At 35.8% G+C, this 27,428-nt stretch overlaps 1 protein-coding gene across 3 annotated transcripts in view; it reads left to right on the top strand.

The window, feature by feature from the left end:
* LPIN2 (lipin 2) overlaps positions 1-27,428 on the top strand; it is a 47,196-nt gene that overhangs the window by 1,402 nt on the left and 18,366 nt on the right. For 2 of the 3 annotated variants that reach the window (XM_027675904.1, XM_027675917.1), the window contains exons 2-5: positions 13,454-13,654; positions 16,769-16,864; positions 20,281-20,579; positions 24,874-24,981. In XM_027675904.1, coding sequence (XP_027531705.1) covers positions 13,454-13,654; positions 16,769-16,864; positions 20,281-20,579; positions 24,874-24,981 — 704 coding nt within the window. Of the gene's footprint in view, positions 1-8,058; positions 8,416-13,453; positions 13,655-16,768; positions 16,865-20,280; positions 20,580-24,873; positions 24,982-27,428 lie in introns of those variants that run through there. The other variant, XM_027675914.1, reaches the window with a different exon arrangement.

Below are 27,428 nucleotides of genomic sequence, written 5' to 3'. Positions count from 1 at the left end.
TATACTTTTTAGTAGTGTTTCCAGGACAATTTTGCATACTGAGCATTTAATATTTCAAAATACAAAAAAATTATAGTATTAGATACATTTTAAGAATGTACAGGTATTCATTAGTTGTAATGAAAAGTCCTAAGCCTCAAAATGCCTTGACTTTGTGTTCAGAAAGTGTGGGCATGTCAATCACTCTGTAGATACCTAGCCATTTTTTGTATGCATACCAGGCAGCTAGCTCCAGCCAGGGCCAACAGTTGTGCCTTCTCTCCTAGCTCCTGCTATAGTTCTCTTACATCCCAGAACATACAGAAATGTAAACAGTTCTGCCATCTCTTACTAAAATCAAGGAAGATCTCGTTACTTGAGTAATGTAAAGGAATGATCTCCAAGGTGCTCCGTAAGAGCTTATTACTATTATATAATAGAATATTAAACTGATAGGCTAAAGTTAAAAAGTTTCTAAATGAACTCAGGATGTCAGAAGCTTTGACTGATATGCTATATTACCTGGTATTATTCTTAATGCAGTAGGAGGAACTAGATAGTGCTGAATGGCTCTCCTCAGCAATTACGATATTGATTTTTAAGCTTGTAGCATAGCTTTTCAGTCAGACATATCAAAATGTTTGGGTTTCTTAGTGACCTGTAAAAAAAATAGAGGTAGTGTTTAAACTTTGTCTTATTCTTGGTAATTAATGTTTTGGTTTGTTGCAAAATTATGTGTAGTTTTTTGTTTTTGTTTACTTGGAAGACATCTACTTCAAATGTTGCAGTTTCTCAGAACTTATTGAGTTTTCTCACTACTTCCAGCATTACCTTCCACTAGTGTAAAGTCTTGATCAATTATGGGGAAATCTAAACTGCACTTACTGCACTTGATGCCTCCTTGTGTATCTTGAGGTCCTGAGCAGCCCTTTTTTGGATTACATGCTTTATGACTTGGTCTCTGCTCCAGACAACTCGAAATCTGGAGGGGATAAAGCTGAAGGGGTTTTGTTCAAAGCCACGTTGGGAACCTCTGTCAAAGCAAAAGGTTAAATCAGTTGCATTTGTTTCTTTCTTCCTGGAAGATGCTCTCATTGTTAATACTCTAGATCACAATTTTCTGTTTTTCCAATCTTGCATCTTAAGTGCAAGATCACAGCATATAGGAAAACAAAGTTTCTTTCAGTCTGTGTGTGATCATAGAATCTCTGTGCTTAAGTTACAATTTCTAAAAAACATGATTTTTTTTTTTGTAAAATACTTTAGATATAAGCCAAAGCTAACTTTTAATCATTGTTTATATTGTGAATTACCAATATGTTCTACGTAACTGTCTGAAAAGGGATGAAAGGACACCTTCTGGTATGAGATTCAGTGCTGCGTGTTACAGATATCCATAGTGAAAAAGTTTTCAGGCTTATACAAAACAGTGGGTGATATGTTTGTGATCAAATTCAAGTCTAAAGTGAATGTATTAGATGTCTTCATCCTGTACTGGGCACATTCTGAGAACATAGCATTGTAGCATCCTGTTCATTTTCATCATGGTTAGGCTTCGCAAAGGAAGATTTAGGAAGGCTCTATCCACGTTTGTTACAAGCACGCTGGTGGCTAATGAGGCCAATACGAGACAGACATGTCCGATTGCAAAAGGCACAGCAGAAAGACTCCTTAGGTGGTATATTCTGCAAGACACAATTCTTTCTGCGTTGTCTTTTCTCCTCGAGAGTGAGTAGCATCCTGTATCCCAGTGATTTTTGTGTATAGCAGTGCTGATCAGGAGCATATTTTCTATGAACCTTTGATCTCCTTGAAGTTACGGTTTAAGGTCCTACAGTAACACAGAGATGTTATCTAAGCAGAGGAGTTTTTTTTAATTGTACGTACAATTATCCAATTTAAGCAGAGGGGTTTTTTTTAATTGTACATACAATTATCCAATTAAAGCATAGTAAAAATGTTGCTGCTTTGCAAAAATATTTCACTTAAAAATAGGTTTAATCTGCCTAGCTGCTGTCTCATCTTGCTTGTTACGTTAGTGCTTGCATTTCAGTTTGGGCAGGCAGACTGATTTAATATGAAACTGTCATGCTAAGTCAAGCCAGATGGTCTTTGTGCTTAAGGTCAAAGCTTAAGCACACTTTTTGGGGATTTTTTCTTGTATTTATATTTCAAGGGAATTTTGAAGTAAAGGATGCTAACTTCCCCTTCCTAGTTAAATATTTCCTTTTTATCAGTTTGTTTCAGCTTTGCACTAATGTAATTTGACATTAGCTGCCAGAAGTTATCCCAAGTCACTCATTTTCCCAAAACTAAGGGACACTTCCTCATTGCTTCTGTATGTGCTGAGTGAACAGATAAGAGTTTTAGCTGAGCAACTGGCCCATTTCTTTATCCAAAGTGCTTAAATTCAATACCAGAAATGTAAATATATGAAGTAATAATAGAAAAGTCTCCATTGAATCAGGTGACATTTTTGTGTTGGCCTATGTGACTGAAGCCAGCACATGCTAAGCCGTTCTTAGGTGGTGTCTTTAGATTTACTTGTCTTTTTTTAGAGTGCATAACTGTCTCCTCAGGAATTGATGATTATGAAAGGCCTTTTAAAGGAAATGTATAAAGGATTCTTTGCAAAATTCTTTCAAATAAGTGCTTCCAATAAGGAATTGTAGCTGAGATTCAATTAGAAATGGAAGTAATTGACTCTCACTTGGCTAACAATAGAATTTAATTTGTGATGTGAACTGAAATGCAATGATTTAAAGAAAAAAATTACTTAGTCGTGACTTTAAGGCATTCATTCCCCAAATGAAAAAGTATGCCTGTAAAGACAAATAGGAAATCTGTGAGGCCACTTTACAGGTTTGTCATGTCCCGTATAGACAGTGCAGACACGCTGTTGTGGCCTAGGGGTGAACAGATCCTTCAGACAGATGTGATCTCTGTGGTCATTACACAATTAATTACATTACCCTAATAATGCAGGTAGCTTGGGTTTGGTGAATGAGTAAGCATATCCCACTTTGCTCAGCTATATCTAATTTTTCTGTTCCCAATATCGCATGTAAATACCTTTGCATGGGAATTCTGTAAGACTAGGATTTTTACCCAATTTATTAATAATACAGCCAAGTCTTATGTGCAAATTAAATTTGTTTTATTTTGGTATATGTACATCAGTTCAACAATATGGAGAATCTATCAAGTAAGAAAAAGGTTTCTTGGTTATATACACTATATTTAGAACTTTTTGGATATTCCATGGGTGTATTTCTCAGAAAAAGTATTATTTCTGTTCTTTCTGGTCAACCTGAAGATATGTGCTAGTCTCAAATATTAATATTCATATATCCATTCTAAATGTAAACAAATTGTTCACCACTAGTAGATCAAGGTATATTTCATAAGTGCACACATGGCTATGTTCTTTTGCTTTGACTTCTAAATCCTGGAAGGTTGCAAGAAAATATGAATATATCTGAGGCATATTGGTGCCTGGAAAGAAACCTTGTGAAATTGAGAAAATAGAGAAAGGGATCGCTCATTAGGGAAGTGCTTAGTGCTTTTTAGAAACATATAGGAAAATCTTTGTGTGCTTTCTCTTGCCTCATGCAAAAATGAGATTGATGGAATTTCTGTTAAGAAGCATTGGTTTTCTGTGTTGTGTGTCTGGAAATAAGTTCAAGCAAGGATGATGTAGCTGTAGAAGACTCTGTGTTGCTGGAAATACATCCATCCAAATGCGGCAGGTGCTGGTGTTGCATATGACTGTACAGATTCCAAAGGGCTGCACTATTGGATTAGCCAGCTACTTTTTTCAGTACCTTGAAAGAAGTTAAGGTCTTCACGTGCATGAGAACATTTTGTGTGCATATAACCTAAGTTTTTGATTGAACTGATAGTTTTGACAGTAAAAATCAATTTATCAACTCTTAAAGTATTCTTTGCCCTCACTGACATTCTTTTGCAAACAGAAAAAAAAGATAACTAAAAAAAAAAAATGCTCAAATTAATATCAGGACAGATACCATAACACTGGAGTCAGATGATTCTTAGCAGATCATACAGATCTAACTGTTGACGCATTATGGAAGGGCCAGTTCCAAATAAACTGCAGATTTCCTTTCTTCCTATTTTATTTTTCCTGGTGATAAATTAGTACTTAAGTTGGACTGAAAAATATTCTGATTTGAATGGCTCCTGATTTCAGCTGACAGGAGATCATGAAGGCATTGAATTTACCATCTTGTATCATAGGTGGAAAACCAGACATTTGATTTTATTCTTTCTTAACCACCACTTTAGTGAACAATACATCACTTTTGTATCACTAGTGTTTCTCTAACATCTCTTAACTGCTTTGATTCTTGTACCATGCTATTATCACTTCTGATAGGGCTTTTCTATTATTTTTATTTTTTGGACAGCAGGAAATTGCAGGTAAAAGCAGGTGACACTGCCTGTTAGTATTTTTCAACATTATTGAGCAGAATTTCATTTTTAGTTGCATGTAATTTGCTAAAACTGGAAAACTTTCTTCCAAGGTATATTTTAGCTTCCTTCAGCTTTAATGTGGAAAACTTTAGCAAGTATATTCACTTTTTTTAACAAGAGGTGACACTTGGTATGTTTCCACTCCACTGGAGGAAAAACTCTAGCTGTTTTTTCTTAGAAAAATTCTCGAGTTGCTTTCAGAAGGTATCTGACGCAGGTGGTCTTCTGTTATTCATGTCTAAGTTTATTTTGGTAAAGTTATTAAACTTTGAATTCGGTTTGAAAGTCCACATTGAGAATGGATAGACTTTTGCACTTAAAAGTATCAGAGATGATGTATTGAATGTATTTTAGTACACGTTTAAACAAAGCAGAGCTTTGTTTCCCCTTTCAGTAAGCAGATGCTTCACATCAGGTCTAGGATCAAGAACTTGGGCACAGGAAAGTATTTTTAATTTCTATAGGAGAATTGGAAACTCCTTCACTTTGTCTGCAGCCAGTAGGCAAAGTGTAAAAGTGCATGAAAATAAACAAGTGTGGTGGAATTTTGGAATCTGTGGAGGCTTGGGGAGAAAGGACCTTTTTCAATATCAGGATGGGGTGTGAGACTGAGAACTGTGATGCCTCATGCTGGCATGGAGAACTGTGGTGCTTAAGTCTTGGTGATAATAAGTAAAATTATGTGGGACAGGATGGGATGAAGAAGACAATTGGAACATTAACAAAGGTCGTCCTGTACTTGCCCTATCTATTAGGATATGTTAATTAGAGAAGGATTTGGTCCATTCATTTATCTTGGCATATTTATTCTAATCTGTGTTGAATTGAGATTGTGTGCTGATAGAGGCTCATGTCTTTAGGATTTCTGCTTCCTTTCTTCCAGAATTTAGAATGACATGTACCAGTGAAGGTCCTGTATGGGGAAATGTCCTGTAACTTTTTTCTGGCCACGCTTATTCTGCGGTTCCTATACAGTACAATCAAATCACTAAAATGTGATTTTCACATGCAGTCAGAGCTTTTTTTTTATGACCATCTGGGGTATGTAAATCTGATTTGCAACTACAAATGTAGCCTATTGAAGCAATGTTTTGAATATGCAAAGAGGTAAAAAAAGGAGGGAAAATCTGAAAAATCGAGTTCTAACTGTGCTAAAACCCCCAGTATTTTTAATTTCTAATCTCCTGGCCTGAATTTTCTATTGCACAGTTGAAAAAATACTCCCATTTCCAAAATGTTGTAAAACTAAATGAAATGCAATCAAATATATTATGATGGTTGCTATAGAAAAGTACATTTTAAAAATGTAATCATATTTCACATCAGGGATTTTGACTAACAAGCAACAGGATAAAATAGGTAGAATCACAAAGAGCAGATCAAAAAAAGACCATAGGATAGTGAATGATTTTTGTCCGCAGTATTAACTTGCATGAGGCTGTTGGAAAAACTCCTATGTGCTTTCTGAGACTAAACCACAGTAAAATCTACCTACACCAACGAATTTCTTTAAGGTTGTTTGGAAAACATTGCTTCTAAGACTTCCAAATGTGAGGTATTTGCTTTTCAAAACTGAAGCTAATTTTCCTGTGCGAATTGTGGTAAGTAATATAGTGCTTAAACTTACTCAGCGGGAATTATATTTTATTTACCTTATTAATATTGAGAAATAAAAGACAAGGAGACTAACTAAATGTGCAAAGCTTATTACCTGCCTAAATCTTACCTTACTGCAGTGACCACAATTTTATCTGTATTCTAGAAAGTCTATTTTCTAAAACATGTTTAGAAGCTTTGAGGAAAATAATGTCAGTTTGAAATATTGAAAAGTATGGAAATTGAATAGATATCATAGAAAATTGTACACAAAAAAACCCCCAACATAAAGCTAAGTGAAAAATGTTTGAAAAGAAGCACTGGTTTACAAATCTGGTTTCCATTTTGCTCATAACTGTGTGTTTTATACAGTATTTTAATGGAGCACACATGGTGAGAGAATGATGAACATATAGGAGAAATCTGAGTGTGTCTAGTAATTCTTAATATCCTTTGACAATACTTGTTGTGTTTACTAACAAACCAGTAGTTTTTCCTGTGAAGAGCCTCGTTAAATATGAGCTTACTCAGTGTATGGTAAAGGGCCCAGAGATTGTAGCAGCTTATTGCAACCTTACTGCAGACATAGCAATCCCAAGACTCAGTTTAGGAGTTTGTCATTGAAACTGATTTAGTTTTGGCTTTGAGTGTAGTTCATTAATTATTTTGGAAACCTGCAAGCCTTTTGGTTGCATCCAATAATGTGATTCGCTGTCCTTGCATCAGAGTCTAATACATGAATTTACTTAGAGGAGGATAGAGTGGAGTTAGTAATAGGGTCCTAGATTATTTTTTCAGCTTGTAATTCTCTGCAGTGTTCTGAGCAGACACTCTGTAGCCCCCTGGGGGTGGGAAGGAGATGCATGAGTTTAGGGTAATGAGAATGTGCCTATGTTGAGGGAATATCGATGGTCCTCAGAGAGTGTCTCTCCCGTTCAGGGACAGAATTGTTTCCTTATACTACTACTCTTTCTCAGTTATTTCACCTATTCGTTATATTATTTAGAGAACTAATGACATTTCACAATTCCTCAGATCAAAAATTAATTCTTATTCTCAGTCATGGAGCTAATTATACAAAAAGCTTGTATGTATTGTCCACATGCTTAAATTATGCTGAGTTAACATTTCAGTTTAAAGAAAGCAAGAAAATTTTCACAACAAAAAAAGTTTATTTTGGTGTGCATTGGTTTTTTTATGGCTAAGTATAAACTTGATACCAGGTCAATTGTCTCTTTACTATTATAATGCGGGACCCCTGGTGGCCTAGTGGTTAGCATGCAGGACTCTCACTGCTGCGACCCCGGTTCGATTCCTCGGTCCCCCGGGCAGATGGAGCCCGTTAGCCCTGTGAGGCCATCCATCTATGAGAAGGTCACTCTAAACAAACCTACGTCCTGAGGACCTCACTGCCATTGTCCAAGCTTGCTTGGCCCCGGCAGATGAACCTTAGGATTAAAGGGTGGGCTCAGTTCAGCGCAGGCTGTGTCTCACCTAAAAAATCCATTGTGCAGGCTGGAAAGGTAAAAGACCTTTCCCAACATCTTCGTTCGCGAAGACTGGCCATTATTATTATTATTATTATTATTATTATTATTATTATTATTATTATTATAATGCAGTTTTGAAAAGGGGAAAACAGCCCACAAACACCAGACCTTGAAATGTCGTCAAATTTGTTGTGTCAGACACGACTGGCTACTGCAGTGATGCCATTGGCAGAGGGAGCAGCACATGGAGAGGCAGCAGACAGTCTTAAATTAGGTGTGCACAGGCTGAACTAGGACTTTGAATGCTGCTACCAGTGGTAGAAGTTAAAACAGTGGGTGGGTGAAAAGTCTCCAAGTGAGCTATTGTAGACTTTAGTTAAGAATCATTAACTAAATCCCTGTTTTCGTGGGAGCTTCAGCTGAAGTCACGTGATGTGATGTAAACCAAGATCATTACCTATCAGTGCAAACATATGGCAAAGTCTGCCCATGTTATTACTTATCTCGAAGCGCCCAAGGGGGCTGTGACATTTCAAGCAAAGCCTATTGGTGAGGAAGTTTCTAAGTGAGGCTTCTTAAAGAAGCACTTCCTTTTTAATCATAGTATTCCGTGGGAAAGGATATCAAGCAGTGTTCTCTAAGAGACCAGAAGATTTACATAGTTTTTCTGCTTCTGTGGAAAGAGAAGAAATGCTGCTACACTGTTCTGTTATGGCTGTAATTTTTGCATTTACCTGTACTTTGGAAAGTTAGTTTCCAATTTTCTGAGATGCATTTCTCAGAAAAGTATGTTTTTGAAGATGACTCCAATAGAAGTGATGCTGCTGTCCATGAAAAGGTTCCTTCTGGAATCTTGGTGAGTTTGATAGATTTATTGCTAAGTATGGGTATGTAATTTCCTGTAGCACAGTTTAAAATTATGAAAATTGACCACCTATATTTAATAGTATATAGTATAGTGGAAGACTTTACTTAGGCATTCAACACTTACTTTGTTTCCCATTTTTGTTCCCTAAGTGCTCTGTGCAGTACTAGGAGGAATCCTAAAACCCCAATTAAAATCTTTACTTAGGAGCAAAGAGGTTTTTGTTGAGTAGACCCGATGCTACAGTGGTCCTGTTTGACCCCCAGTCTTTTCTTTGTACAAAATAGAAACTAGTAAAACACTTGCTAAAGATTTTCTCTGCTTAAGGAAAGCTTCTGCCTCATAAATCTATATACATGCAAATATAGGCAAAATGAGATAAGTTGAAGTAAACCACTGCTATGCATGGTTTTTATTTTGTTTTTCTACCTAAGCTCTTGAAACAAATACAACTTCTTTGCTGTGTACATCATGTAGCATTAGACTATGTTTTAATCCTCTAAGTATATCTCAAAATAAATGGGATGCATGAATATCTACTTAAATGCAGTTAACATCTGCATTTAAGTAACTTTTTTTTGGCAGTGATTGTTAAAATTCATGCCCTCTAAAACTGTAGCTCTGTAGAGCAATCTGACAGCTTGCCTTTGAGTAACTTGCACTCTTCTTTTTCTGTTGTGGAACTAGGGATTTGTAGTATTTATGTTCATATGGGTGCACTTGTATAAGAGGTGTTGGCTTTAAGAACACAAAAACTTCAGATTACCATTACTGAAGTGGTACTCCAAATGCACAGAAAACACAAATTTGTGGACAGGGTTTTGATTATATCTTGCCCTTGTATATGGATATTACTGAATAACATTAAAAAATTGTTCAAGAAAACATGTTGGTCTTGGGGCAGCCAAAATAACATCTTTGTTAATGGTACAGAAATATAATTCCTATCCACAGAACCTCTCACTCAGGTTATGCTAATGTAAGCATTCCTTACATTAAGTAATGAGTTTTGAAAATTCAGCTATCTGTCATGTTGGGCATGTTAGGTGCTTACTCTGAGGTGGAGTACGGTTTAATCATAATTTCTGAGAGCCATTCTATTCCTCATTGCTGTAACATGAGAAAGTCAACCAGCATGTGCAGGGATAATTTTAGTTTAACTGATTCGAGTATTTTGCAGATGAAGGAACAGAATTTTAATTATTGAACTTTTGAAGTAGATATTTTCTTGTTTTGCATTTAGTTTTATGCTCTCAGAAAAAGAAAGACAAAAAGCCAAAGCAGTTTCAGTTTCTATCTTTTGCAGTGTAATGGCTTCTGGCCAGAAAAAAAAAAATTTTTATGATATGACAGAGAGATTCCTTTCCCCATTCCAATTACAGCTGCACTTAGGTTAGTAGTATTAACATATTCAGCTATTAGAATTTTTGCAAACTAGGTAGTATTGCATAAACATTCAAAAACCAATCTCTCTGGAGCCTCAGAAATCACAAAGAGTGTTTGTATGCTTTAAGACCTCTGGTATTCATAATCTTTTAATTTATTATCAGAGAAGAATAAGTAGTAGTGAGCTGCATTAACTTTAGCTTTTATTCAGAGTTCTGAATTTGACTGCATCAGGGAGGTATAGACTCTGGATGCCAAAAGAAATAAAACTTAAAAGCTAAACAGTATTGTGAAGTACTTCTGCATTGCCCTTTCTTAACTTGTCTTTTCCATCAGGCTTCTGTCTTAAATTTCAGAACTGGAAATTCTTTTTAGGTTCTTACAGCAGGTTATGAGGGCATACTGCTCTCTCCTTTCAAGGGAACATTTAAGAAAAGCATGAAATAAATAGTGTTATCAAGGAAATACTTTGTCTTACTAGTTATTCTGTGATCAGGCTATTTCTGTTGCATTTCCAAGAATTAACACAATAACACTTTACACTTTTCCTCTCTATAGTCAGATTCAGTACTGCTCACCACAACTTTTCCAACAATATACAATAAAATTTAAGAAAAACCCAAACAAACCCCAAACCAAATCTTAACCCCAAAATTTTAAAATCTCCCAGCTGGAGGTGTGTTGACATTTGAGATAAAATCACATGTTTCTCAGGTATGTAGTGACACTTCATTTCTATTGGATCATTTTCTTGTTACAGTTTGAACCTTGTTATATAACATGTTTATCTTGCAAAGTGAACCATTATGTTAAAAGCTGAACTGCAACGTGATAAGCAATAATGTACATTAGTTTATTACCTTTATCCACAATTTCGTTTACTTACAATGTACAAAACAACGTTTGCAATAAGACTTGGATCATAAAAAGCTTCTTTCCTAATAAGAAATGTTTTTAATACTCAGTAGGTTCAAAAGTTCATGACTTTTTCACATGTAAGAGTGCAATAGTTACAAACTTTCACATGTAAGAAGTTATTTAGTTTATATATGATAAAAGTGGCTGTGCTGTGAGCTACAGAAATGTAACTGATATCTGTAGAAGAGATAATATCGCTACAGAATATTCTTGCTACAGGAAACCAAGAAGATATGTAAAATGGCTGAATACTTTGGTCTTGTATAGGTTTTTCGGTCATTTTCTATGATTAGACAAGATCAGTTAGCATATATGTGAGAAAAAACTAGATTATTTATCATCTGAACTCAGTTCTTGGCAGATGGCGTGAAATTATGATCTTTTAAAAAGTCGATACTTAAATCATAGAGAATTCCTTGCTAATGCCCACTTCTCAAGTCCTGTTCATTGAAAATAAATGTATGGAATGGAGATTCTATTAAGGGCTTTTATTCCTGGTTGTGTCAAACATTTCCTTTAACAAATTCAGTCTCCTGGGTGGCATGAAATCAACTTTTCTTTGTAAGCTAATACATACCATAGATCGCTCTGGGAAGAGGCCAAGATGTAGCCATGAATGATTAATGACTGTGTTAGAGAATTTTTTCATAAGATTGAGATTAAAGATGACTGTCATTTTGGGGGAAAATTAATTGCTTAAACAGTAAAATAGAGATATTGCTACCTGTCTGTCCTGCGTACAGTTTCATAGATGCAGTAAATGCCTTACTCATCAAAAGGAAGATGTTTAGTTCCCTACTTCAGCCTCCCTTTTTTCTAGCTTTGTGGTGCTCTGTGCTTCATGACTGGTGTTAGTCATGTTCTTCTTTGTGAGCTAATCTAATTTATTAACCCACTGAAACAAACAGCAACAAAAAAAAAAATAAAAAAGGTAGACTTCTGCCAGCTGTGCTGGTGAGCTAAAATCAACTCATTAAGAGAGTTAGATGAGTAAAGGTTGAAGTGAGACCTTCCCTTTTTAGCAAGTGAGCTATTACTTCACTAGCAAGCAGTCAATTTTTATAGTTGCACATGAAGCTACTTAGAGATGAAATTGAATTAATGACTGATGTTGATAGAGAGCCATCCTGCTAATCTCATTAGTCACTCAATGGCAGTCAGTTCTTTTTATCTTCATTAACCGTATTGTACAAAAGCTGTGGGAGAAAAATTCTCTAGCACGTTACCTTGCATAGTAATTCTGTGGATAGTTTTAAAACAGTTTTAAACCTGTATTGGAAAACCCCCACCTTCCTTTGTAAGTCTTGTGAAGAGGAAGGAGGTGTTTTTTTTTTCAAAAATATAAATGTGACTGGGTAATGTATGAGGAACCTGAGATGGAGAAAAATATTTCTGGAGCTGCTCTAAGTCTGTGAAAGTAGTTTTAGATTTCTTGCATGTTTACAATCATATTGGTACTGTTAGATGCCACAAAAGTGAATTCCTTCTGAGTGAATGCGAAATATCCTGCTTTACTGCAAGGAAGACTCTGAAGGCTCAGAACAGAAATAATTGATTAATTACCTACATAATGAAAACAGTATCAGTAGGAAGAACTCTTGTAATGCAGTACACTTTTGTTTAGGGGCATTAAGAAAAATCCTAAACCTTGTTCAAAGACTAATAAAAATAGAATAGCATATCTATGGTGAGTTTCTATTTTTTTCCCAGAAATAATATCCCAAAATAGACTTTTTACAATTTGAGTCCTGATATGTGTTCAGCATTTTGTGTCTTGCTTGTTGGCAGTGGCCCTATGTTCTCCCAGATAATATCCTTAACTTCGCAGGCATGCACTTGCTTGGAAGTTTTTGAAATAAGCTTGTAGCAGTCTTTTGAGTGAGAGGCAGGAGATGGTAGAATGAGGAAGCATTGCACTCAGGTTTCGATTAGAACATTTTCACCATTTTCCCTCCTCTTTTATTAAAACTCTGATGTTCTGAGAAGTCTTTGGACTTTTCCTTTCTTACTGGCAGTCATAGTTCACATTGTATTCTTAGTCTGAAAGACCTACATTCCTTCAGAATTCATTCATTTACTGAAGTATTTTTAATGGATTAAGCAGAATATTCATAATATAATATAAATGATAGAATATAAATGATTTTGTGCTCTTTTTTATCCTGTTTGACTATAGCATAATCTTGTTAATGTGTATCTCCTCTCTCCCATTACATATTTTGATAATTTCTCCAAGGTGACTCAGCCATTTTTAAAATACAGAGCTGTAAAGGAAGAGCTACATGCAGTACGCTCTGCATAAGTTTTCCTGACTTCTAAGATTTTTTCACATCCTTATGTACAGTTACCTCCATTTTCAATAAAGGATCAGTTGTATTAAATAGGCAGTCCGCAGAGAATGAATTTTTCTTTTTAGCTTATCTGAGTTACTAAGCAACACCTCTAATCTTTGAGGTCTAAAAATGACTTGGCTCAATTAATCATAGATTCAAGTTGATAAACTATTAAGAATAAGATTTATAGCTCTGGACACTTTTGCTAATAAAAGAATTGGCTCAAAGTTCTGTTGACTCTTGAAGACGTTCATGTAAAACTTGTTTCAATAGTCAGAGTAATTGATAAATGACATTGCACATCTATTTAAATGTTTTTTAAAAATCAATTTCAAAAAAATTTTAATGTGTTTTAAATTTACTTACTTTTTTTCTTTCTTTCTCTTCCATAGTCTCAGACTATGAACTACGTAGGACAACTTGCAGGGCAAGTCCTGGTTACTGTGAAGGAGCTGTACAAAGGCATTAATCAAGCCACCCTTTCAGGATGCATTGATGTCATTGTGGTCCGGCAACAGGATGGTACATACCAGTGTTCTCCTTTCCATGTCCGATTTGGGAAGCTTGGTGTATTGCGCTCTAAAGAAAAAGTGGTAAGTTCAGAAAGTGGGCCAAAACAAAGTTTTGAATACCAGTGCATTCTCTTTTTTTCCCCTCTTTCTTCCTTCCTCATCTCCCCGGATTCCCAGTTAGAAGACCAATTTAGTACAGAGCAGTTGCTCATATATGCAATATAGAGTGGTAGTTTTGGAATGCAAAACAGAACTTGTGGTAATCCAAGGACTGTGCAAAAAATACTGTGAAAGAAAAGCTTTGACAGCTCTGGAGCTTTGGAGAAAGACTAATACAAACATATAGACTTCACAGTCTTAAAATGTTTACATGAAGCTATTTATTTACTTGTTTAAGTATGCTGGGAAAGAAATGCTTAATGTTATTTAACTAATTCCTGATGTAGGCAACCCTTTTTGGAATGTCTGAGGGACGCATAGAGCCTATGTTTAAGTGTTGGTGACCCATCGTAAATATTGCTCCTTCTTAGCTCTTTTCAAGGCTGTTATGCAGTAGGAAATACAGTTATTAATATCTGCAAGCAATTAAAAAAAGGACTGAAACTTCATTCCTGTGGGCGTGTTTGAAAAAGGAACCTGGTACAACTTCCTGCCCAGCCAGCCTGAGATGGTGGCACTACTTGAGCAGATTGTCCTGCCATCGCTTTCCCATAGGCTTTGTTAGTCAGGGAGTGAGTTGGATTGGGTTGTAAATTTAACTGGAAAACAGACCTCTTGTGGGGGAACTTTACATTACTGTCAGTAGAGAATACTGTGTATGGCAGTGTGGCATGTGGGTGTGCTACCAAAACATGGATTGATTTGAACAGAACATAAAACTGCAGGATTATATGCAGCTTTTTAAAGTAGTTAATGGCCATTGCAGGAAGCTACCCCCATCTTTATATTTTGGTTGCAAAAGGAGAATAAAGTGAAACTAAAAGAGTGGGGTTTTTGTTAATGGTTAATACTGGGAGTTACACACATTAAAGTTGTACCTTTATCATAGTAACACAGGCTAGTATAAGGTTTTATGTTTAATTTAATTTTTGATTGATTCCCTCTTGCTAGTGTTTTTCTTAATGAGCACACTGATGACAAAGAATTGGTTTTTCTTAACAGTTCTGTAACAGATTATATTACAGTTTTCAACAAGGTACCAGAGAGGTGATATAGCTGTACTTTTTCTGATTTCTCAGCAAGTGAGATACCCTTACAACATAAGTGGTCTGAAACTTGAGTTTGTTAAATGTCTTTAATTACACTTTTGAGTAGCTGAACCAAATTTGAGAGGATTTCACTTCTGGGTACCTCTAAAAAGCTGTTGGGTAGTCGCAACATCTGCTTTTGGTATGTGCTGTACTTGACTGTCAGTGCAGTTCTCAAGTTCTGCTTGTGTGGATGACTGCTGCTCCTGGCTCCCTCCATCCTTCGAGTTACCATTCATACAGTTCTCTCAATAGTCGGTTGAATGTTTGTTACTGCATTGTGTATGCATTTTTCTCTGGCATATTGTAAGGCCAACATCAATAGGTAGTCTTAAGATGTAAGGGAACGCAAAGTATGCATATCTGTGCTTCAACTTAAGATATATACTGGTCTCCAGAAAGCAGCATGAAGTATAGGTGCTAAAAGTAGGGATGTTTGTCTGTCTAAATCAGCATTAAAAAAAGGGGTTTTGTTTTTAACTCATGTTGCTGAATTGGAAATTCAAGAAAATATTTTAAGAATAAACAGTGTCCACTAGTGAAATAAGTATGATTTTCAGATCAAAACCATTCAGTTCTTTTGGAGAAAAAAGAAAAGCGGTTGTCTTAAGGATTTGGGTGTAATCCTCATGCATGTTTGGTTATTTACCTATTATTTATCATTTCCCATGACTTGGTTCCCTTGACTAATGGTTTTATTCTCGTAAATGGGAGAATAATGGAGCAGATTAGGATACATGGATACTGTCTTTCCTAGCATTGTGGTGGTATGTTTGTTTTTTTCTTGGAGGTCCAGATGCTAATCTTAAAATTAGTTCCCTTTTGGTTTTGACTGTCTATTTCTTGATATGGTAACTGACTAAGAACATTAATTCACATCACAATATTCATATCACAATATGAGTTGGCTTGGGGTACAATTTCTTCTTATGTACTGTCAGGAAACTAGAACTTGAGTAATGTATGTGTTGGATATCTCATAACTTGGTCTCCTTTTTTCTAAATTATGCATAACCTGAAATGTCATTGGCATTTTCTGCAGTAAGGCAAGTCCATTGTGTTTCTACCTGACATGTAGTAAATTATTTTTACTTAGCTAGGCTAAGTGCAAATATGCAGATACCATTAGATAAGCAGATTTACAGAAGAGAATAAGATAATTTTTGTCTGAAAATTGAACACATTTTGTTTGGAAAAATTTGTAATGGAACTTACCTGGATACCCAAGATTTCATAAAGAGGAGAAAGTAAAACAGTTGTACATTGGTTTTAGAAAGATATTTGTTTTTTCTTTTGTTTCACACATGTGGCAAAGAATAATCTCTCCCACCTGTGCAATGTAATCTAGGTTCAGGTACCTTTTTAGGATAATAAAAACAGTCTTCTGTGACAAAAGTAGTATGGTTGCTGAAGAGTTGTGGTCCTATGTCATATCCCCATAAACTCATGAGCAGGAATATCTAGAACAATAACTGAGTTGCAGAAATAATTGTGGCAAGTCTCTATCAGCTTCAAACAAAGCCTGCCTCCAGGAGGCTTCCAGCTGGAACTTTTGGTATTCAGGATTCAGATTCATAGCAGGCCCCAATTCAGATTGAGATTTTAATATATGAACAGTCTCAGTCATGCTTCCATGAAATAAAGACTAGATCAATGATTATTATTTATGCTTCTAGCTCTCCAAATTACTTGAACAAGATTCTGTCTTTATATGTTTTTAATTTTTTACTTCTTTTTCTTGTTAGGTGTTAGGCTGTCTGCTAGGAGCATGATGTGTTTTGCAGGTGAACAAACTAAAGACCATTTTTATAACAGACTTGTTTCAGAAAACAGAGAGGGGAGAGACAAGATTATATAATGGAATAAAGTTTACTCTCAGAACTAAGTGGGCCATGAGGTCAGCGCTTTCCCCATGATGAATTATTTACAATAAATTCTCTTTCCACAGATTGATATAGAAATTAATGGCGATGCTGTTGATCTTCATATGAAACTGGGTGACAATGGAGAAGCTTTCTTTGTACAAGAAACGGAGGAGGAAAATGTAAGGGCTTTGTGCTTGATGACTACAATGCAGTATTAACTAAGTAATGTGTTTAAAAATGCTTAATTCAGTGTTGTCAATATCATAACTTCTATGAAAGCTAGATATTCTGTGACTGAATTTAACATCATTTTCATATGCTGCCAAGATGTTTGATGGTTTGTACCAGTTTGCTACCAGTAATAATAATGTAACAAATTATTTTTATTAGAGCATTTTTTGAAAAATGTGTTGAATTTTTTTATTTTGTTTTAGTTTATTCATTCTTGTTGCCTGAAGTTATTCTCATTGCAGTGTCTTACAGTAATTTTTGCCTTAAGTTCTCATAGCTGGTGCTACTGGCCTGTACTAATAAAGGTAGTCTATTTTTTGGCTATTTTTAATTTGTATTACAAATTTTTGCCCAGTTTTTTACAATTTTATTTATAAAACTTCCACCATTTAATGATAACTTCTTTGACTTGAGAATTCCTCTTGTATTATTATACAGTAATCAATTTCACAAGAACCTTTTGCAACTGGAAGCTAATGGGCCTCTGAAAAACAGGAATAATGGTTCATTTTTAGTCTGGTTTTCTAAGGATATAGGAACTATGTAATCACAGTGTTGGTCAGTCCTGAGCATTGCTTTTGATCACTTTTGAATCTGTTGGCATTTTTCAGCAAGACTGAAGGAAAGAAGTTCTAAATACAAAGTTCTAAAAGGTTTAATGAAAACAGTCAATTTGAAGAGAGAGGAAAAAAAATTGTGTCAGTGAAGTTAAAGATGAAGTGTTAACTTCCTGTTATTATTAGGAATCAGTCTTTCAAGGAAATGAGCTTGATCCACTTTTGAGTTTAGGGCGCTACTTGTTTATTATGAAAGATCAGAGGAAGCTTTCATATTGAAAGGAGTTAAATATAATTTAAAGGGGAAGGAGAAAATAAGCATTAAGACCCCAAATGATAACTTGGGGTAGGGATTTATAACATTTAAGCAAAAGGAAGGTTGGGTTCTGTTTTAGTATACACCATGATTAAAATAAAAACTGAAAGCAGTTTTTTATAGATGCAGGCTGTCAGACATTGATGGGAACTGACCGGTCTTATGACTTTCAGAAAGCCAGGGTGATAACCACTGCCTTTGTCCCCAGTGCAATACTTTAAAGGAGCTATTGCTATTGCACTTGCTTAATTTTAATTTATAACAAGAGTGCCTTATCTGTGTATAATGTGTTCTTGAAAGCTGGTAGTTCATGCTGAAACTATAGATTGGGTTTGCTACAAAGCAAAACAGTTATTTTTAGTGCTTTTGGACATTTTTTTTTTCTGCAACCGATCATCATGTCCTTGATGACCTCTTGAGGCTATGCTTAAGGTATAAATCATAAAGCTCTCATCGATTTTTTTCTTTTTTTTTTTTTGATGGATTCAGAACTATTCTTTCAAAGGGTCAGTCTTTGTGCTTTTCACATCTTCACATTCAGAAGCAATACCACTCATCTCAAGCCGTGTAAATCAGGACTATTTCTCAACCAGTTTTCTTTTAACTTTTCCTGAGGGTTTCTTTTTTTGTTATCCTTGATTATTTATCACTAATTGTGTAGAATTATATTTATATTAGGTGCTATCGGTTTTTTGGAGGTTTTTCACAATGCAAAATCCGTTTGTCATGAGTGCCGTATAAAGCTGTATTTTATTCTCCTTTGTCCACTTCATTGTACAACCAGTGGAACAAAATTTGGTCTGTAACTCTTAACTCAATGGAAAATTTGAATTTAGTATTAAATAATAGCAGATCAGACTTTGAACACATCAAAAATATGATCAGTGCTCTAGCTGTTTTTGATCATAGTGTAGTTCCTGACTAATCTTCTGCATAAGAGTCCTGTAAAGTAACAGGCATCTTGTAATTACTTCTATTCTAGGCCATGAAATTGAGTTCCATAACTTTATCTCCTCTCTATGCAAATTCCATTTTCTTCTACTTTTCTTCTACTTTGTCCCTTCACAGTGTGTTTCTTTCAGTCTAGATGTCAATGCCTTTTAAGTTTCCTGTTATGATGCAAATACACTTAAAGCTAAAGCTTTCCCTTCAAAAGGCAGCGGATTGTAATTAATTGAAGGTTGGTTGGTTGTATGTTGGTTTTAACCTGAGTAAGTTATAGCTGAGTTTTGCTCTTTGAATGATACTTTACATAAATAGTGCCTGACACGGGTGACAAAACTGAATCCACCTTCACCAACTTTGTGGTGAACTCCCACTGAACTGGGAGGAGATGTAGACTGGTCAGAAACAAGAGCCATAGAACCAACTTGGCATGCTGGGAGACTGGACCAACAAGATTCACAAGGTTTAACCAAGATACATGTGAAATCTTGCATGTGGGTTGGAAGAATCCTGCACAGCAGTGCAGACTGGGGTCTGACTGGATGAAATGCATCGCCGTATCACCTGCCTGGCAGCGTGTCTTGACAACAGTGAAGGCAAATGTGTCCCAGGCTGCATCAGCAAGAGCACAGCCAGCAGACAGAGGGATGTGGGGTTGTCCTGCTTAGCCTAGTGTATGTTAGACCAAATCTGGAACACAGTCCTGGTCTCCCCAATTCAGGAGAGGCATGGAAAATTGGAAGGGGCCCAGTGGAGAACCACCAAGTTGATCAGAGGTTTGGAGAAATTGAAATAGAAAGGTTTGCTGTAACTGGTTGTGTTGAGCCTAGAGAAGACTTGGGGGATCTCACTGCAGTCTTGCACTATGTATGAGATATAGTTATAGAGAAGACACAGGCTCTCTTCATAAGGATGCCTAGTGATAAGATGGGGCAAAGGGCATAAGGAGAAAATTCCAGCTGGATAGAAGAAAAATCCTTCACTGTGATTGAGAACACTATAACACAGAAGTAGTTGTCTTGAGAAGTGATAGGCTCTCCCTCACTGGAAATGCTCAACCTCTGGCTTGACAAGGCCCTGGATAACCTAACCTGAGGCCCTACTTTCAATAGTACATTGGACCAGATGATCTCCAGATGTCCCTTTCAACCTACACCTTTCTAAGAATCTGTTTCAAAATAAACAGCATTAGATTTAATTAGCTTTTTTTTATTAATACATTTACTAAGCATAGAATGGGTGTGCTCAGGGGCAGATAATTTCAAAAACATTCTACTGACTGGGTATTTGCTTTGCTGGCAAAATCAGTTGTTTATGTCTGATACTGTAAGAATACTAATATGCATTTTTATGAACTTTTTGTAATCACTCTAGTGAACTTGGTTCCTTTCAGGATTTCAGCTTCATACCACTGGGCTGCTGTATGATTTCATGTTTAAATATAGACACAAGGATTAATCTATAGTTGACAACTATCCTGTGTGCACAAAACAAAGTAAAAAAAAAATTCTAGTAGTTTTTGTCTTTTTTTTTTTTTTTTTTTTAGGAAAAGGTTCCTGCATATTTGGCAACATCTCCAATACCCACTGAAGACCAGTTTTTTAAAGACACTGACAATCATTTGAAATCAGTTGAAAATGAGAGGACATGTGCAAACTCAGAAATTCTACACTCTGCGGAAACAGAGACTGTATTCACCCCAGGTTCTGTGAAAAAGAAAAAAAGAAGAAGAAAGAAATACAAACAAGATAGCAGGAAGGAAGATCAGATCTCTTCTACTGGGACTGAAGAGATTTTCGAAATGGAAATCAGCTCAGATGATGAAAAAAGTGTTCAACCGCTAAGGTAAACTCTCAGTTGCTGACTTCTTTCACTGTTATTAATGGCCAGTCTTCGCGAACGAAGATGTTGGGAAAGGTCTTTTACCTTTCCAGCCTGCGCAATGGATTTTTTAGGTGAGACACAGCCTGCGCTGAACTGAGCCCACCCTTTAATCCTAAGGTTCATCTGCCGGGGCCAAGCAAGCTTGGACAATGGCAGTGAGGTCCTCAGGACGTAGGTTTGTTTAGAGTGACCTTCTCATAGATGGATGGCCTCACAGGGCTAACGGGCTCCATCTGCCCGGGGGACCGAGGAATCGAACCGGGGTCGCAGCAGTGAGAGTCCTGCATGCTAACCACTAGGCCACCAAAGGTCACTTGTACATTTCCTCCATGCAAGCAATGCATAAGTTTCGGTAGGCTCTGGCTGGGCATTTCCTCAAGCAAACAAACAGAATTCCAAACTGGTATCTTACAAATCTTTACACAATCCTTCAGGTTGGGCCATTTTTTTATGAACATGAAATGTGGTTAAGCCCATTCTGGTGAAGAAGTGTTGTCGCTATCTGTTGTGTTACTGAGGAAGTTCCAGTGTAATTTCTCTGATGAGGCAGAGTGTTCTTCTGGTGTGTTTGGTAACCTCTACATAAACTGCAGTGTGGAATGCCTGTAGTACACCACATCTGAATTTGACTTCTCTGTAACCTGAAGTTTACTTTGGCAACTGAAAACTACATAAATGAATGTTCCTTCACATTAGTAAAGTCAATTCTTTGCATGTGTTTAAAGAGGAGGGAAAAAAAAATTTTAGTCCTGTAGTTTGAAGTGGATAAACTATTAGTAAAGTGGAGCTTGTGCTAAAGTGGTAGCACATATTAATAAGCTGAAGAAGCTTACATGAGTAACTGGAAAGATTAAGATAATAGAAGAAAGCTATCAAACCTATAAATCCTTGAAATCTGGGAAAGGCCTATTCATCAGGACTTAGTTTTCAGAGAAAGCTAGCTGTTTTATTGGACAGTATTGTTCTTAAATGTACTACTGTCTGAATCAATTCAAGTTCTGGTCTGGGAATTGCAAGAATGTTTTCGTGTAAGAGAATAAAGCATAACTGAAAAAACTCCTTCAGGGGTCTTCAAGGAAGTCTCAAATTTCATAAGTACCAGCCAAAAAGGTTAGTGGAACAGGAAAACATGAATCTGTTGTCACACCTATGTCTAATAAAACACAACAAACAAAATCTGGATTTTGGATAAATGTTTTCTAGAGTGTCTGTGTTTTCTTAGTTCATTTGCCTTATCTCATTAATCTCATATTTATGTCAATGAATTATCATTTAGATATTCACTGCTCTGTTTAAGTCTGGGAATTGGCTTTTTGTTTGGTTCGAGATTTTTTCCTTTTTTTCCAGTGTAAGAAAAAGAAGACCTTTGGTCAGTCTTCAGTGTGTGATTATTAAGACAACAATAACTTGCCATATTGAAAACGTCAAAAATAAAAATAACCATCAAGTACAGGAAGAAAGAAAATATAACCCATGAATTGTTTATTCTTTATTCAGTGTATCATTACAAATGGATGAAGCATTTAACCATGTCATGCTAGTAATGGCTGTTTTCATCCAGTGTTTAGAATTCTAATGGCTATTTTGGCAATTATCTTACTTGGACTAGAGATGAATAAAAAATTGCAAGTTTGACCAAAGTGTCAAATGTTTAGTCATAGCTGAACAGACCACAGTCCTTCTGTAAAGGTAACTCTGGTTTTATTTTTTTGTAGCCTTTAGAATGAAAGATTTAAAAAACTTTTTATTTGTAAGCTACATTTTTTCACATGAGTAAGCAGAAACAGCAGTAGAAACGTATTATTGGACACAGAACAGTTCATAGTCTGAAAAGATTTTGTAAAAGAATGCTGTTTTCTTGTGAATAGCAAGTAAATGAAGGAGTGAAAAAATATATTGTAGTGGTGGAGGCCCAGAGACAGTAGATTTGTGGCTCTGTGTCTGTTAGTGGAGTTCATTTACTGTCATTTCCGTGGGCTGCCAAGGCAGGAAATAAAGTGCCTTGCAATAGGCAGACACTTGTTTTCTTTCCAGCTAAAGATATGGTTGTGAAAGCGTTCATAAGATTTCTTTTCAAACCCTGTGGGTATGTAAGGTGATACCAGTGGGTTTGTTTTCTTTGGGATTTTGGTGGTTTTATTGTAGTGGTTTGTTTTGGGTTTGGTTTTTTGTTTGTTTGTTTTCAGTTATAAATGTGTGACTCTGAAAAAAGGAAGATAAGAAATAGAAACTTAACTGTGATTAGACATAGCTTCAGATTTCAAAGTGAAACTAAGAAAGGAAAAGGGAGGCTGATGTTCTGAGAGGAAGGTCAAAAATTCAGTCGCAGGTGCCAGTATGTAATGTCTTATCTAGTTCTATTCTTATAAAGCAGAAAACAAGCTGTTTCCTGTTTCTTGGGGAAAATCTATTTCCAAGTGTTTATCTACTTTTTTAAAAAAATATGTCCTTTGTGTTTTTCAGCTATGATTTAGATATGTTAGTAGTGCTGCATGTACATAAAATAATACCAGGAGGACTGAGATTACAGTGTGTATAACTCAGAAATAGAGCTCATTGTTTCTCCAGTGCTAAGGGTGTCAAACAGTTAAAGTAGTTGCCTGTCTCTGAAATCCGATATATTTATTTAGGCTGTATAAAGTGGATAAGGACAAGAAGTGGCAGCACTGTTTATAAATGTTGCAACATAAATAGCTTAGAATGGGTAGTACAACTTGAAGTTACGCATACTGATTTTCCCTTCTTATTTTCAATAATCTTCAACTGCATTTAGATTTTTAACTTGTAGATTTATCCACTTATGGGTTAAATTTGATTTTTGTTTTGATCTTTCATCTGAACTCTTTTAGACACTAATTTCCAGGGAATAAAATCTGTTCAGTATTACCCATGTGTCATCTTGCCTCCCCTCTCACGTGAAAATATTAAGGGCCTCTCTAATAATTTTTTTGTGTTTACTTAGTTGTTCAATGATACCTTTTCCCTCTTGGGAGATACTTAGGACTGCCTACAAAGATAGCATGAAACATATTTCTGTCACACTTAGATTAGTTTCTGAATTCAAAGGATGTACAGTCTCTGCAGCTCTCATCTTAAGTCAGGATGCATCATCAGGTTTCATGAGAATACTATTATATAAGAAGTGGAGCTACAAAGACATTTTTAGAGTTCAGTATTTACCATAGTCTAGATCTCTTACATTGTGCAAATGAGGTAGATCACTATGACTGCTTAGTGTCTAATGGGCTGTATTGAGTAAACATGTAAATTCTAAATATGTATTTGAAAATGACAAAATATTTTCTTTTCTCCATCTGTAAGAGAAATGAGCGTTAGCATTCCAAAACAAATCCAGCGCATCTGTGTTCGTAATGAAATAAAAATATTTTTCTTTTTTCTTTCATAATCATGGCTTAAAATAATTTCTGTTGCATTTTGCGCTCAAATTCCAGGCATATGTTCCTTCTATTCTTATCCACTGTTTAGCCATGATGCCCTTGATCTAACCTCAAAACAAGTTAGTTGTATTGTGAGAATAGCTATTTATTCAGTTAAATTCAGAAAGCTGTAAAAAGATCTGAAGTCCTTATGATGGTAACATTTAAAAGAGACTTCTGTGTAAAATACAGTGCATGACTACTCAATGGGTTTTAACGTTGATTGGGTTTGGGTCTTTGTGGATACTAAGTAGACTTCCCAGTGCAAAACAAATACCACTGTTCAGAAAAGTACAATATTTCTATGTACTTGTTGTAGTTGATGTTAATTTGTAAACTCTTGGGTAAATCATGAGGCTGGTACCTACCCCTGATTTCCTACTGGTTTTAGTTTATGAAATGTGCATTGTCAAAACTACCACCTCTGTTTAACTTTTCCAGTGATTGTAAGATTCACATAGTAAAAACTATGTGTAAAAATTTATGTTTGTCTTTGTATTGTGGTAATATTATCTGTCTATGTAGAGTAATATCACTTATCATTACTCATATAGCATAATATCATTTCTACTATTGTGATTTCTTCAGTATTAACTTATAGGAGTAATAGATTTTAAAGTTGCAATATTTTTAAGTAATAATAGTTTTTAAATACATTTTAAGTTATATAAAGGTGTTTTGCAAATAATAAATCCCTTTAAGCTATACACTGATTTCTTTTGATCTTGGATTTTTAATATATGATATGTAACTTTTTAAACTGAATTAGTAATGCAGATTTTTTTATTGCTGACTTAATGTCTTGTGTATCTCCACAGAGGGTCCTCAAATTCATCACCAAAGGGTGAAGAGCAAAAAGAGTCTTTGATTTACCACTCGAAGGACCATTACCCCTTATCTGATGGAGACTGGTCCCCGCTGGAGAAGTAAGTAATTTTGTAATGTCATCATACATAGAATGATATATAATTATTAAAAAAAAATAATCACTGTGCCTTTTTATTAATTCTCCCCCCGATCTATAAAACTGTTAAAGTTGCTTGACTTTTGTGATATCAAATGCAGCATTTGATACTCATTTGAAACTTTGAGAACTTTCCTGTCTATTCAATGTATTAAAAAAAGTTGTCTTTATTTTATCATTCCCCCTCCAATGAAAAAGAACTCTTTCTTATTAAAATTCACTATTAGAGAAAGAAAATATAGTTAATAAGATTTCCTTAGGTTGAGAAGGGTATGGAAAACAAGTATGGTCCCTATGATCAAGCAATACTTGATATGCCAGAAAACAGAAGTGTTGAGTATTTAAGGTACATTTTGCTGTGTGAAGTAATCCAAATTGCTCAAGGTAAAGCTAGATCCTAAACCTGAATCATATTCCATTTCCAAATAGAGAATTAGCTAGATACTCTGATATCCTTGACTATCCAGAAATACGAAAATCAGCGTCAGTGGACTGTGGAGTCTTACAAGTGGCATAATACAACTCACCAACTCAGTTTTCACTGTGACCAGGGCCCTTCTGTTTGTACACTCAAGTACACTCTTCAGTTTCTGATGTTCATGCCACTATATTCCTTTTGTGTTCAGTTTGTAGATTTTTCAAGGCTCACCCTTCAGATTTCATGACTCCTAACAACAATATATATTTGCATAAGAAAGCATTCTGTCCATATGTGGTAGTACTTGAGGTAAATTTTCGATCTTTTGTGAATATTGGACATAAAGGAAGGAGCATCCATTTAGCACATAGCATGCAAAGTAGTATCTTGATTCATCTGAACTCTTCAGTAAATGTCTAGTTCTACTGCTTTTAAGCTTGATACATTCACAAGGTCAGTGAGGATTACTGGTCAGCCTTCTCTGATATCCAGCGTTGCTTGTTAGCTGCTCAGTGCTCAGTTACCTGTTCTTCTGTATCAATAGAGGGTAGTGCAGAATAGAAGAGATCAACCTTCAGAAAATACTTTTTGAAGTGCATATAGTCTCTGCTTCAGGTGTTTCCAGGGCTGTGGCATCACTGGAGGCTGAATGTACCACCCCATGCTTGGTGCCTGCATATTCCCCCAGTGCATAGCTTGTTAATGAACAGAAGCAGTTGGACAGGAAATCCCATTATCATTCCTTTTTGTTTTGGGTTGACAACCACATCCTCAATTATGCTTAATGAGATGTAGTCTTCGTATGTTCCCCAAAGGTTTGTGGTTTATGACTGAAAAGAAGTCACTGTATTTGACCCTAAGGATTGACATAGTATTGTATGGATTATATCACCTAGATAATTGTAGCATAGAGGCTGATACTCATTTTCAGTTTATAAAACTCTTAGCTAACATAGACTACCAGGCTATATCTGGGAGTGATGATTCATACATCTCTTCTTGACATATTTAGAGGTTAATCTGCTCTAACAACTTGTTTATGCATCATGTGAGATATACCTAATGTCTTTATAATTTTGGGGGATTTTTTAACAGAAAGCTACCCAGTAGAGATTGCAGTGTAACAGGAAAAATTAGCAATTTTCCTTTTCCTCTTTGAGGAGGGGGTTGGGCACAAATTGGTGTGTGAGCCATCCAGGAGAAAAGAAATTTTGCATTAAATTATTTCTCCTAAGCCATCAAAGTAGGATTTTATAAGGTAGCTATTGTACAGTGAAAGAGAATTGGGAGGTTTTAATAACCTCATTTTTGGAGATCTGAAAAAGCTAACTGACTTGTAATTGAGGTTAGTTGTTTTCAGGGATCTCAGGGAAAATAATAGCTTAAGTCTTTTCCATGAGGACACTTCTGTTTGTCTTACTCCCTATAATAAGATGAAAAGCATAACCATTAACTATTTAATATGTGATACCATCAATGTTCTTCTTGTTTTAACAAGTAATGTTACCATGACTAGGTCACTATTACAAGCTTGGGCCTTTTGGCGAAAGACTTCTGCCTGAGAATGACAATGGAAAACTTAAACTTTGGGGGAAGTGGAACAGACTTAGGGTCCCAAAGCCCTGAAGTATTTAGTCTTTTGCACTGAATACTGCTGAATATTAAGAATTTGGCTTAGAAACAGGTTAATATTCTGCATGGCTTCCAGTTGACTTGTGATGTTGATATGTGGGGAAAATAGTTCGTATTCTTCCTGAAAACAAATATGTACATGTATTTTCATCAGTGTGTTACTTTACACAGGCCCTTCTAACAGTACAGAAAACGTCATTTCTTTAGGACTTCATTAAAGGAGAACTGACGAGGGGAAATATCTAAATGGTTTTCTTTCTGTGTCCCTGAGTAGTGGAGGCTGGAAGTTGACTGTGAGATGATGAATTGCCACTGTAGATATGTTTAAATGTCCTGATCTCTGTAGATATGTTTAAATG

Source organism: Neopelma chrysocephalum, unplaced genomic scaffold (assembly GCF_003984885.1).
Source record: "Neopelma chrysocephalum unplaced genomic scaffold, ASM398488v2 Primary Assembly neopelma1_22, whole genome shotgun sequence".
In the NCBI taxonomy this organism is placed as follows: domain Eukaryota; kingdom Metazoa; phylum Chordata; class Aves; order Passeriformes; family Pipridae; genus Neopelma; species Neopelma chrysocephalum.
This window is presented reverse-complemented; position numbering and strand designations above follow the sequence as displayed.